The 12435-nt window shown below is 29.7% G+C and overlaps 1 protein-coding gene across 1 annotated transcript; it reads left to right on the top strand.

Annotated features, from left to right (window-relative positions):
* The first annotated feature begins 1205 nt into the window (after positions 1 to 1205).
* On the top strand, positions 1206 to 12408 carry LOC107438014 (techylectin-like protein). The gene is made up of 6 exons (XM_016050173.5): positions 1206 to 1497; positions 3488 to 3645; positions 5251 to 5423; positions 5592 to 5697; positions 7290 to 7454; positions 9417 to 12408. Coding segments are annotated over exons 1-6 (903 nt in total). The 5' UTR covers positions 1206 to 1495; the 3' UTR covers positions 9716 to 12408.
* The last annotated feature ends 27 nt before the right edge of the window (positions 12409 to 12435 follow it).

Genomic DNA, 12435 nt, shown 5'->3' with positions numbered 1-12435 from the left:
TTGTCTTATAAAATCTTGTTTCTAATCAAACTGCCATTCATATTTTTCCCAGAGTTAGCGTTTACGTGCAAAATCTGGGGAAAATCCGAGGACGCAACTTCGGCAAAATTACGAAACTTCGGAACTCGCGAAACTCGCTAAATTAATGAACTCAGAATTTCCGTAAACGGCCCCTCTAACCTATTCTGACCCTTTTTAGTGCAGAAAGGTAGCGATATGCAAACACGAAGTGTTTAAAGTATAGTAGCTAATTAATGACTTTAATGATGTGTGGATAATGTTGAAATCGTTGAAACTTTATGGCAACCTTATTTAAAATATTTTTTTTCATTATTTTTTGCAATAAATATGTTTCAATTTTTCTACAGCCTTTTATAGTTTTGGTAACCAAAAGTTCGTCAAAAAAATTAAAAAAATCGCTTGTATTTTGCGGGAAAATATTAGTCATCAAGAACTTTTGTCTGGCCTGGAGCTTTAGAACTGAAATTTTGCGTTCTGTGTTAGCTTCCAGATAACATCGAAATAAAAAAAAAAACTAACCAATCAAAATTAAACTTCGCAAGCATTTACTAGAGGCTATCAAACTGCACGTTCTTGCATTAACTCAAATTGAGCTATTGCTAATAAGAATTACCGACTATTATCAAATTCGGTACCAAACAATACGATAATTTATTTATGATTTTATCAAAAGTCATTACCAAAGAGTTATCATAAAAATTACCTTACTTTTTGGTGTTCCAACCTAGCTATAAAACACGTTAAATTTTACCGCATTCTTGTAGTTTTAATTTAATTTTTTTTTTCACGGCGAGAAAATTAAATACCCGTATTAAAGTTTCTAAATGGATATTCAAAACCTCAATGATTTACCTTTCCAATCAGACCTAATGCAAGTGGCAATTTTTAATCATTATTGATTAAAAATTTAAGAATAAGAATTACCAGTCACTTATAAATGACTGGTAATATAGATTCATATAGATTTCAAATGAAAGGTCAGAAGATTTTATTTTCCAATTTATCTATGCACGTATTTGCTAATTAAAATTTCATAAATTAAATGTAACAAGTAAGTAAGCAGTAGGTTTTTTACAGTAAATGATTCGCCTTAAAATTTTCATTAGATGAGTATTTCTTAGAAATTAACTTTGAATATTTAAAATAAACAGATACAGTGTCTGAAAAAACTTATCTGATTTCTCTGTCTAGTTTCGCTGGGTATTCCCTATTAGAAGGTGAAAAAGGATTTCTTTATTTCTATGAAAAACGTGAAACGACTTGAGCTTCGAAAACAAAGACTTCCCTGTATGATAACATGTTTTCTACGTATTGCGATTACTTCTTTCATAGAACACATTTTCAAAAGGTTAACTGAATCAGCGTTGAATTTAAGGAATTACGCCAAAATACAGAAAATAGTATGTGAATAAATGATAAAAATCAACATCATATATTGAAAGAAATAGTAGGAACTGAAGGAACTATTCTAATCATGTAAGTAATATTCTTATGCTCATTTAATATATTTCTTTAAAAAAATATTTATAAATAAAATTTTGAAATTATTTTGTTAAAAATATATATAATTTGAAACTTTTGATAAAAAAAATCGTATTGCAACGTTATTTAAGGGTTGATAACTAAATTTAATTATTAGATCTGCACGCTGGTTCTCGTGACGGGCACAAAAATAATTTGCGTTTATTTCCTACTGTAGAAAATGGGTCCATTTTATTCATATATCTATAAATGTTTGAATCTTTTCAAAATCTCCTTTTTTATGTTCTAAAAATGTCAAAAACGTCGAGTTAAGCATTATTTAGTATTGTTATTAATTTTTTCTTATGTCAATATTAAGAAATAAAAATAAAATCTCGTAATTTAATACAATTTTTTTTGCACATAATAAATCAATTGTTTAAACAAAAGTTTGAATGGCATTAAAGGTTGTAAAATTACATCTTTGATTTTGAGATATAGAAATTTTGAAGAAGGGAATTATACCGATAATTTTAATACATAGGCTAGGCAAATATGATTGATGCTACTGTTTAAATGAAAAATAAACTTATTAAACGCCTTGTTGTGAATAGAGATACAACATTTAACTCATTCTTACCTTTTTCGCAATTATTCTCTATCTTCCATTTTTACACCCGACCATAACAAATTTCCAAACCCTGATATTTGCATGTATGTAATAATTATCATACATGTACTTACCATTTTCTTTTTCAAGCCTAAAATCCCAAAGCAAAACTCGAAAATATATTACGTCCGTTGTTATGTAACAAAATAAAAAATATTATTTCTGTATTATTATTGAATTATTATTAATTATTATAAAATATTATTATTCAAAATTTATATTTTAATTTATCACAATAAAACTTTTCATTCATTCAAACCAGTTAGTTAAAATAGTAAAAACTAATTTTAATTAATTTTTTAAAATATTTGAAGCATAACAGGCTGTAGTAATGTTTCGAAAGGGATTAAAAACTTTTCAGTCAGATATATGGCATGAAATTAATTTTAAGCAATTAGAATTTTGAAAACAATTTCACTGTAAATTTTTCATACAGATTTTGAATGGAACGTCCGAAGAGTTTCAATTAATTATTTCTCAAATTGTATTAATAAAGCAAATTTAATAATAAGAAAGTAAGAGGTTCACTCGCCTTAAAAAACTCATTAGAAGGGTATTATCAACTAACTAATAGTACATTTACTTCCTTTTCAACATTTATTTATGTGGTATCAACATCATTGAAGTAGTATTTAAATATCCATGTGAACTAAATTAAATTATATCCCAAACCAGACAGCTTAAAATAGTTTAAAATCATTTTATAAATTAACTTCGAAAAAAAAATTATTTATAAATATAAATAGCCAATAAAGAATCAGTAAAAAGAACTGCTTTAAACGTTGAAAACGGTTGTGTGTGTATATATACATATATATATTAATTAGCAAATTTAGTTAATTTAAAGCCAAAAGCCTAGTAGAAAATGCGAATGCAATTTTTTTATTATATGACTTTTTTATAATTTATTAAACATATCGTTGTTAAAAAAATTATATATTTCCTTTTTTTTTAAATTGCAATTTCTTTTTTATTGGCTTTTCATTTTGAATAATTTCATAAAGGCAACCAAAATATTAAATAAAAATGGTTTATTCATAAGATTTAAATTTAATTAAAAGTTCCAAAACCATTGCGGGCTAAAAAAAAATTCCTAACTCTCAGAATTCCTTTCGCTCTTCCGCTGAACCCTAGGGTACCACGGAACACCATTAGACAGCTGTTTTATATCACCATTCTAAGAGTTATGGTTCCCTCATGAATCTCAAATGAAAAAAAAAGGATTAAATTTCTATCTTAATTAGTAATAGTATCAGATAGTAACAGTAATTATGTAGATATAATAGTATAATTAATATAGATAAATATTGCATTTTTTAACTTTTTTATTTTTAGGAAATCCCTTCTAGTCATACTGTGCTTCATTTTATTCTTATCTAACTGCAATGGAAAAGGAAAGTCGTCCTCTGCATGTTCCAAGGAAGAAAAAACCGTTTCTTACTTAGATATGGCAATGGAAATGATTGATAAAGCTAAAGAAAATTATATTTCAAGTAAGTATTCATAACGATACTTTACAAGAAGAGGATACCACTGTAATATATCACACAAAAACCTCCTGTAGATTTTGAAACCTAAATTGCTGTATGTTATTCCTTTTGATGAAATATTAATATTTTCTAAGCTATTTTCAAACAATAATTCATTTGTATTTTGAAACGAAATGAGATAATAGTAAAATGTAAAGATTCAGTAATGCTGCGAAAAGGTGTGCACTTTTTATTGTCACTAACACCAGTTCAAAACTCACATAGAACAGAAAATTTTCTTGCATATTTTAAAACTGAAATAATTTTTGTCACGTTTTGCGGATAAACTATGAGATTTTTCTTAAGATTGTATTTTTTAAGATGCACCAAAATCTTTAATAACAATAATGGAATGATTAAATTTTCATATTTCAATTTTAAAAGTGCTAAAATTTGGCACACCATTTATAATAATTATCATTTGAACTGAATCATTAAATTTGAAAAGATTTTCCAAAGAAATTTAGATAGTGGTAATATTTTAAAATAGATAAGAATTAATGAAGCTCAGGTAAATATTGGGTTTTGAACTGATGCCCTCTTTGAAAAAAATGAAGCACACCTTTCCTTCACGCCACCGAATCTTTGTTCTTGCTATGCATTTCCCTTTCTTTTCAATGCATTTGTTTTCGAAATAGCTTCGGAATCAATTTAGTAGTCTCAAAATAAATTTGTTTTTCGAAATAGCTTGGGAATCAATTTAGTAGTCAAAAAATAAATTTGTTTTTCGAAATAGCTTAAGAATCAATTTAGTAGTCTCAAAATAAATTTGTTTTTCGAAATAGCTTAGGAATCAATTTAGCAGTCACAAAACAAATTTGTTTTTCGAAGTAGCTTAGGAATCAATTTAGTAGTCAAAAAATAAATTTGTTTTTCGAAATAGCTTGGGAATCAATTTAGTAGTCAAAAAATAAATTTGTTTTTCGAAATAGCTTGGGAATCAATTTAGTAGTCAAAAAATAAATTTGTTTTTCGAAATAGCTTAGGAATCAATTTAGTAGTCTCGAAATAAATTGGTTTTTCGAAGTAGCTTAGGAATCAATTTAGTAGTCAAAAAATAAATTTGCTTTTCGAAATAGCTTGGGAATCAATTTAGTAGTCAAAAAATAAATTTGTTTTTCGAAATAGCTTGGGAATCAATTTAGTAGTCAAAAAATAAATTTGTTTTTCGAAATAGCTTAGGGATCAATTTAGTAGTCTCGAAATAAATTGGTTTTTCGAAGTAGCTTAGGAATCAATTTAGTAGTCAAAAAATAAATTTGTTTTTCGAAATAGCTTGGGAATCAATTTAGTAGTCAAAAAATAAATTTGTTTTTCAAAATAGCTTAGGAATCAATTTAGCAGTCAAAAAATATATTTTTTTTTTTGAAGTAGCTTAGGAATCAATTTAGTAGTCTCAAAATAAATTTGTTTTTCGAAATAGCTCAGGAATCAATTTAGTAGTCTCAAAATAAATAATAGTCAATGCTTTAAAACACCTAGAGTCAAATTTTTGTGTTACATATGGTGTCATTTCTTCGCTGAATCTCTGCATCGAATCTTTCAAAGAGTGTTTAAAATACTTTATAGGTCAAAATTCCCAATTGCAAGCACTTACTTCCAAGCCTCTAGATTGTGAAGAACTGCTAAAATCAGGAACTAATAAAAGTGGAGTCTACGTTATTTGGCCACAGAACCGAATAATGGATAGAAAACCTCTGGATGTGTATTGTGACATGGAAACTGATGGAGGAGGATGGACAGTAAGTTTAAAAAAGATATCTTATCGCATCTGAATTTCAAATTATATTTCTTATACTTTGTCTTTATTACATCATTGCCTAATTCGCATAATAGGCACGAATTCTCATGTTAATGAACCACACCAATAAAATGTTAATTTTATTTATAAGTGTTATTTATATTTCAAGGTTATTCAGCGGCGGGGAAATTTCTCAATGCCAAAGGACTATTTTTTCAGAGAATGGTTAAGTTATAGAACTGGATTTGGCGACGTAGAAAAAGAATTTTGGTTAGGTGAGACTATTTTCAAATTATAATAATGTTAGACATCAGATTTAAATCAGACTTTATCAGATACCTGTGATTAACGTCACACTTGTTTGTTGAACCTGATTGGCTTTTGAATACCAAAATGCTACGATTTATCTATGATGACGTTACTTGCAGGTATCCAATTTATGTTAATATTGTGAAAACCACCAGCTTCACCATTATTTAGGGAAAAAAAATATCAATACATTGAATATCAATACTTGAGTACGGCAACTTTAAATCATGTGCAAAATATTATTTTAAGCTCAATAATTTAGAAAAAATGTGAAGATTTTTAATCCGTTGGGAAAATGGGTGTTGTTCTAGGCGGCTTTTCATGCCTGCACACTTTACTGTATTTGTGTTCGCAAATACTGTATTTGGGTTCTTTAGAAATGATTTTCGAATTTTCGATTAATTTACTGTTCAAAATTTCGGGAAATTTTCTAACTATTCGTGTTTTGAGTTTCCTCTTGTTTGAGGATTTTTCTTTACGACTGCCTCGCCGCAACTCTTCTTTTTGAAATTGTATCTGTTTTCATGGGCTTTGAACAAATTCTGGTACTATCCATCATCACAATATGTTTGTTACCTTTTTTTCAATGTTTTTTATTTTGATGCCTCGCATATTATGTCAAACTCCTGGATTCTATTTTCTGAGTAACTACTATTGTTAATTTTGAGATTTCACTAAATTCTTTTAGGCCTTCTGGTGTTGCCGTAAATCACCACCAAGCCTACCTTTTTGAATCCTCTTTTTTTTTACTGAGAGATCACGTGCGTGGACTTAGAGTCTACAGTATTCTCCGGATGCCCCCTGATGGGGACGGGATTAAGCTTTGATGCCTTTGCCTGCACACTTTTCGACTAGATCAACCTCTTTGGCTAGATAAACTTCAACACCGTAATGACTAATAAAGAGTTGGACGAGTAATAAACAATTAGGCTATTATGAGCATTAATAAAAGAGCAGCGCAAGATCAAATTAAAAAAAAGCAGAAGATAAGCCTCATATTTATTTTTAAATTTTGGTTATAAACTTCCCACAAAAGTTACTGACTCTTTCAGTAGTCTGCAAATTTGACCTATGATTCGAAGTCAATACTGAAGCATATGTGCTTTAGTACATAATTTAGATGATGGAGGGCACCCGACCTCTACACTGCGATCTCCGATTATCTTACCATTTTTCAACCCCCAAAACAATAATTTTCAAATATGGTAAAAAAAAACTTAAATTTAATCTTTCCATGTAACAAAATTGTATCCATTTATGTATGATAGTTAAACCTAGGTGCTTATACAAAATCGGTAATAACCCAAAGCAATTTTTCCTTCTCCTAACTACATTATTTTTGATTGCTAAATAGAATTTCTCTTTCGTCCAAGCTAATTATTGCGCGCATATTTTTAACATGCAACTGCTCAATTAAGCGTTTCAGCTTTGAAACTTGAGATACGAATCTTATAATTGTTATTTCCCTTTTCAAACGACGTGTTTTTTTAAAGTTCTGTATTTTTTTTCCTAAATATTGAAACTGTTTGATTGGAACTAGTTATTTTACCATCACTAGGTAACGACAACATTTTTGCTTTGACTAACCAGCGACTGTATTCTGTTCGCTTTGATATGAAAGATATGGCTGGTGAATCGAGATATGCACTCTATGACAGATTTTGGATAGATGATGAAGATCACTTATACACCCTACACATTTCAGAGTACAGTGGAAATGCAGGTAATATGTTAACTAAACTCAAATACAGTTAATAAAAAATAATTGAAGAGCTTAGTTTCACGGTCAACCTTTCATTCCATCCCTCAAAGCAAAAGACCTTTTGCCCACTTGCAACTGAAAAATTTTAAAAATTCTCCCCAATGAGAAGAATAATCTCAAAGATCAACTTCGCCTCCTTAAAGCTATCGTTTTGACCGTAGTCCCCTTCGAACATTATTAACTCAATCATTTACTTCGAACATTATTAACTCAATCTTTTGCTTCGAACATTATTAACTCAATCATTTACTTCGAACATTATTAACTCAATCTTTTGCTTCGAACATTATTACTCAATCTTTTGCTTCGAACATTATTAACTCAATCAAGCAATCCAATTAGCTCTTGAATTCGAACTTTAATAGTTTGATTGCCCTTATCGTATTATCCCAGAATCAGTCCTAAAATTCCAAAGACTTAGAGTAAATTTTATTTAGAAATAGTTTTTAAACCTATTGGGAGTACAAATTAGTTCGTTTCTTTTTCAAGAGATGGCTCTGCTGTTATGAATGTTTCATAGTGACAGCTGGTTTCGGTGGTTTCAGAGAGGTTAAGCATCTGTCAATAATATTCAGTTTATATCGCTTTGAGTTTCATACAAAAACCCTGTTTTTTGCTTTGTTGAGTATGCCAAGCTTTGTGGTAACGAAGCATTTTTTGGAGAGGTTTTATGTTTCTGCTTTAATTGGAAGAAAAGTGCAGCTGAAGGGCATCGAATTCTTGTAGAAGTTTATGGTGACTATGCTCCAACTGATAAATCATGTAGGGAATGGTTTCGACGTTTCAAGAATGGTGAATAGTTTTGTATACTATGAGCTGCCACAAACTGGTGATTCCATTACGGGTGATCGGTATAGGCTACAATTAATTCGTTTGAGCTGTGCATTATGAGAAAAACGAGCAAAGAGGTGACGAAGTTATTCTTCTGCGGAATAACGGTCAGCATGATGTCGCAAAAGTCGTAAAAAATTATTTGGAAACGCTCAAGTGGGATATTTATAGCTCCCGCTGTATTCGCTGGTCATTGCTCCTTCTGATTACTGGTTGTTCCGACGGATGCAGCCACAATTTGGCAGGTCACCAGTTCACTTCTTTCGCAGAAATCGAAAATTGGCTCCTAACTTGGATCACCTCAAAAGTCGAGACATTTTTTCGAGATGGAATTCGAAAATTGCCTGAGAGGGGGGGGGGGGAAGTAGTAGCCAGCGATGGACAATACTTTGATTAATCTGTTTCTTCATTTTGTTCTGAAATAAATGAATTTTTAATCACAAAAAGAAACGGACCGAACTAATTTGTACACCCAATATTAACAAACTAAACTTTACCGCAACCTTAAAATCAATATTGTTGACAATAACAGCTAGTGTAACTACCGAATAGCTTATCAATATATGGTCTGAAGATAAAAACTGGCACAATTTAGATAAATAAAAGTGACTGTTCAAATGCGCAAGAAAAGCCAGTCCTTAATGGGAAAAAAGTTCTAGCGATTGTACTATGATTTCGGCCAAGGGCAGATATGCAATTCTGAATCATTTTTACTTCCTTTCCTTTTTCTTGGAATTTGTAATTGCGGTACTGAATCACCCTGCAAATGTGAAATTTGAATTTTAATTGAAATCGAATCTGTGTATTTAATTAAAAGATATTCATGAATCGCTAAAAAATTCCAAAGACATACGCATTGAGTTGATTTGTCCATGCATATATGTAAAAAATTAAAATTTATTTTAAAAATTAATATTGCTTGTTTTTTAGTTACTTTAAATTACGCAGATCGTTTCAATGATTATTTATGAGCTTTGGAGTAACAAAAATGCGTATATATATTAACTGTAAACATAATATAAGTTATGAATGTTGAATTGTAATTGTAACCATTTTAAATAATGTTTACAAATTATGTTCTTTGTTTCACAGGTGACTCTATGGTAAATGTTCATAACAATATGAAATTCTCAACGAAAGATAAGGACAATGACTCCTATGGGGAAAATTGCGCACAATTGTTTAAAGGTGGATGGTGGTATGGTTCTTGCCACGAGTCTAATCTGAATGGACTTAATTTGCGAGGAAAACACGACACCCATGCCGATGGTGTTAACTGGAAGAGCTTCAGGGGACATAACGAATCTTTACAAAATACGGAAATTAAAATAAGACCGAAAAATTTCAAGAATAATCCATCCCCAACTGAAGAGTACGAAACACCTAAATAGTCTATTTGTTAAAAAAAAATTATTGCAAAAGATGGCGCAATACGGATCTGCTTTAAAATAAAGTGTGTCATACAATGACGTCTATCTCATAAACGAGTAATGACTAACTTTTAATGATTAACGAGGCTTTGCAGTTCAACTTATTATCCTACACGCTCTAGTACGTAATTTTTGAAATAACTACGCATACTTATTAACTATTCTATAAGTATGCGTAGTTATTTTAAACATTAGCGAGGCTTTGCAGCTCTACTTATCATCCTACAAGCTCTAGTACGTAATTTTTGAAATAACTACGAATACTTATTAACGATTCTATAAGTATGCGTAGTTATTTTAAAGATTAGCGAGGCTTTGCAGTTCTACTTATCCTACACGCACTAGTACGTAATTTTTTATTACGTACGTATTTCAGAAATGACGTACTATAGCGTGTAGGATGATAAGTAAAACTGCAAAGCCCTCGTTAATCATTAAAAGTCAGTCATTACTCATTTACGAGATAGGCGTCATTATATGACACCATATATGGCAGTACTTTTACTTTCGTTACTTGTACCGCCGGTACAAGTAAAAAGTACGTACTTTTACTTGTACTTCGTTACTTTTTAAATTTAGTACTTTTACTTGTACTTTCGTTACTTTTATAGGGAAAAAGTACAAGTATTTGTAACGGAAATATCGAATGAAATCGTTACTTTTTTCTAAAACTCGGTAAGCTTTCTAAAAAAAAAAAAATAAAAAAAAAAGAAAATTAAATTAAATTTAAAAAAAAAATGCTTATGTTTTTTTTTTAATTTATAAAATTAAGGTGCAATATATATGCATTCAATACCTTCTGTTTCAACTTATACTGCACATTCAATTAATTTTTACTAGCTCAAAGATCACAAAGCTATCTGTCTTGCTTTGTTTATGTTTGTGCTTTTAAAACGCGTTTCTAAAGAGTAAAACAATTTTAAATCAATGGTAATTTAAATAAATAAAAATTATAAAATAAAAATTAAAACCTGTAGATCATTTCTTTTTCGTGCAAATCCATAAAAAGTTTGATATTAAAATTATATTTGATTTTAAAATTATATTATACGATTATATAATAATATTCTTCCGAATTTAAAAATAAATTAATATCCATAACTTTCAAAATTAAAAATAATTAAATAAATAACAAAAATTTTGCAAAAATATTAAAGAACATAAGAATATTATTCAATAAAATTTTAGGTTACTTTGAATTTTCGATTTCCTAGAAATGTACTTTTAAATCGTTACTTTTTTGTTTAGTACTTGTACTTTTACTTGTACTTTTTACTCGTTACTTTTTAAAATAAGAACTTTTTACTTTTTACTCGTTACTTTTTTTAAAAATACTTGTACTTTTACTCGTTACTTTTTAAAAGTAACGTTGCCATACATGTATGACACACTGTTTTAAAGCATATTATACTATTCTTATATTATACTTTCGCAAATTATACATATTTATTAACTATTTTATGCAGACCGGACTGTGTAGGGGTCAGGGAACTGGCCTTGCATCAGAAAGGTTCTGGGTTCGAATCCCGGGCAAGGCATGGATGTTCTTACTGTGGGAGCAACGTTGTCTCATCTAATATGGTGATCCTGAAAGAGTAGCTAACAAAATCTGCCCTTCAGATACTTGTGTCACGAAATGTCATTCCACAGGTGGGCACTGGAAAAAAATATTAACTATTCTATTACTTTTTTAAGGTTAGTGTTGGGCTTTTCGACACTAGTGCATGCGCTGGTGCACTTGTTTTAAAACTCAACTTACAGAAGCATGCCAGATGACAAGAAAAACTGCGAAATCTCTCTATTATTGAAAACGACTACTTAACAAGGTGCATGCCTAAGAAATAAGAACGTATTAAACACTTTCCTTCATAACACTTTCCTACCTCTCCGATAAAATAATAAGAGATTTTAGGACGGGTGCTACTAGAATGACGTCATACATAAAATTATTTGAGAATATTACCAAAGTTACGTCATTCAGACTCTACTTATCACAGATTTTTTTTTATCGCTTGGAAAATTCACGAAAAGAATTTTCTTCTAAAAACATTTTATGGTGTTTTATTAGCATTCATAAGACTTAAAATAATTGCAGCTAATTATAATGGCTGAGTAATCAAAGTCTTGACTTGTAATAAGACAATTTAATCTGGACATAGAATGGACAATTTGAATTATCACTATGTACAAAACTTAGTCACTGACTGCTTGTTGGTATCGTTTTCATAGAATCTTTGGAAAACATAAAACCAAGAATCAATATTGGACTGGCTAAACTAAATTAAATAATGAAAGAAAACCAGTCGCATATACGACAGGAAATACAAAGCTTCCTTTTGCAAGTGAACACATTCCAACATTACGAGGGAAAATTGGTTGAACTGTAGAAATAATTTATAAACACATTATCGTTTTGGTAGAAAATTATTCTCTTCGTTCAAAGGCGATTTCAGTTTTATTACTTTAACCACAAAAAATACTTTTCGAAATTCAGTGATATCGAAGGGTTTTAACCAACTATTCTCAAAACCAACGGCTTAATATTTTTCATGTATTTCTTCCTGATTTTATATTTTGTTTTCTGTCTTAATGTGTGATTGTTTCAATGTAGAAATAAAATTGGTATTAAAATAACGCTGAATTTTCTCGAAGAATGTTTTGTAGTTAATTCTTTTTATTTA

This window comes from Parasteatoda tepidariorum, chromosome 3 (genome assembly GCF_982258835.1).
Source record: "Parasteatoda tepidariorum strain Cologne lab strain chromosome 3, Ptep-v5.0, whole genome shotgun sequence".
Classification (NCBI taxonomy): Eukaryota; Metazoa; Arthropoda; class Arachnida; order Araneae; family Theridiidae; genus Parasteatoda; species Parasteatoda tepidariorum.
Note: the sequence above shows the minus strand (reverse complement) of the source record. Positions and strands in the feature narration are given on the sequence as shown.

Coding starts and splice junctions, on each gene's coding strand:
- LOC107438014 (XM_016050173.5), top strand. Junction 5,424..5,591: donor CTGATGGAGGAGGATGGACA/GTAAGTTTAAAA, acceptor TTATATTTCAAG/GTTATTCAGCGGCGGGGAAA. Junction 7,455..9,416: donor AGAGTACAGTGGAAATGCAG/GTAATATGTTAA, acceptor TTTGTTTCACAG/GTGACTCTATGGTAAATGTT.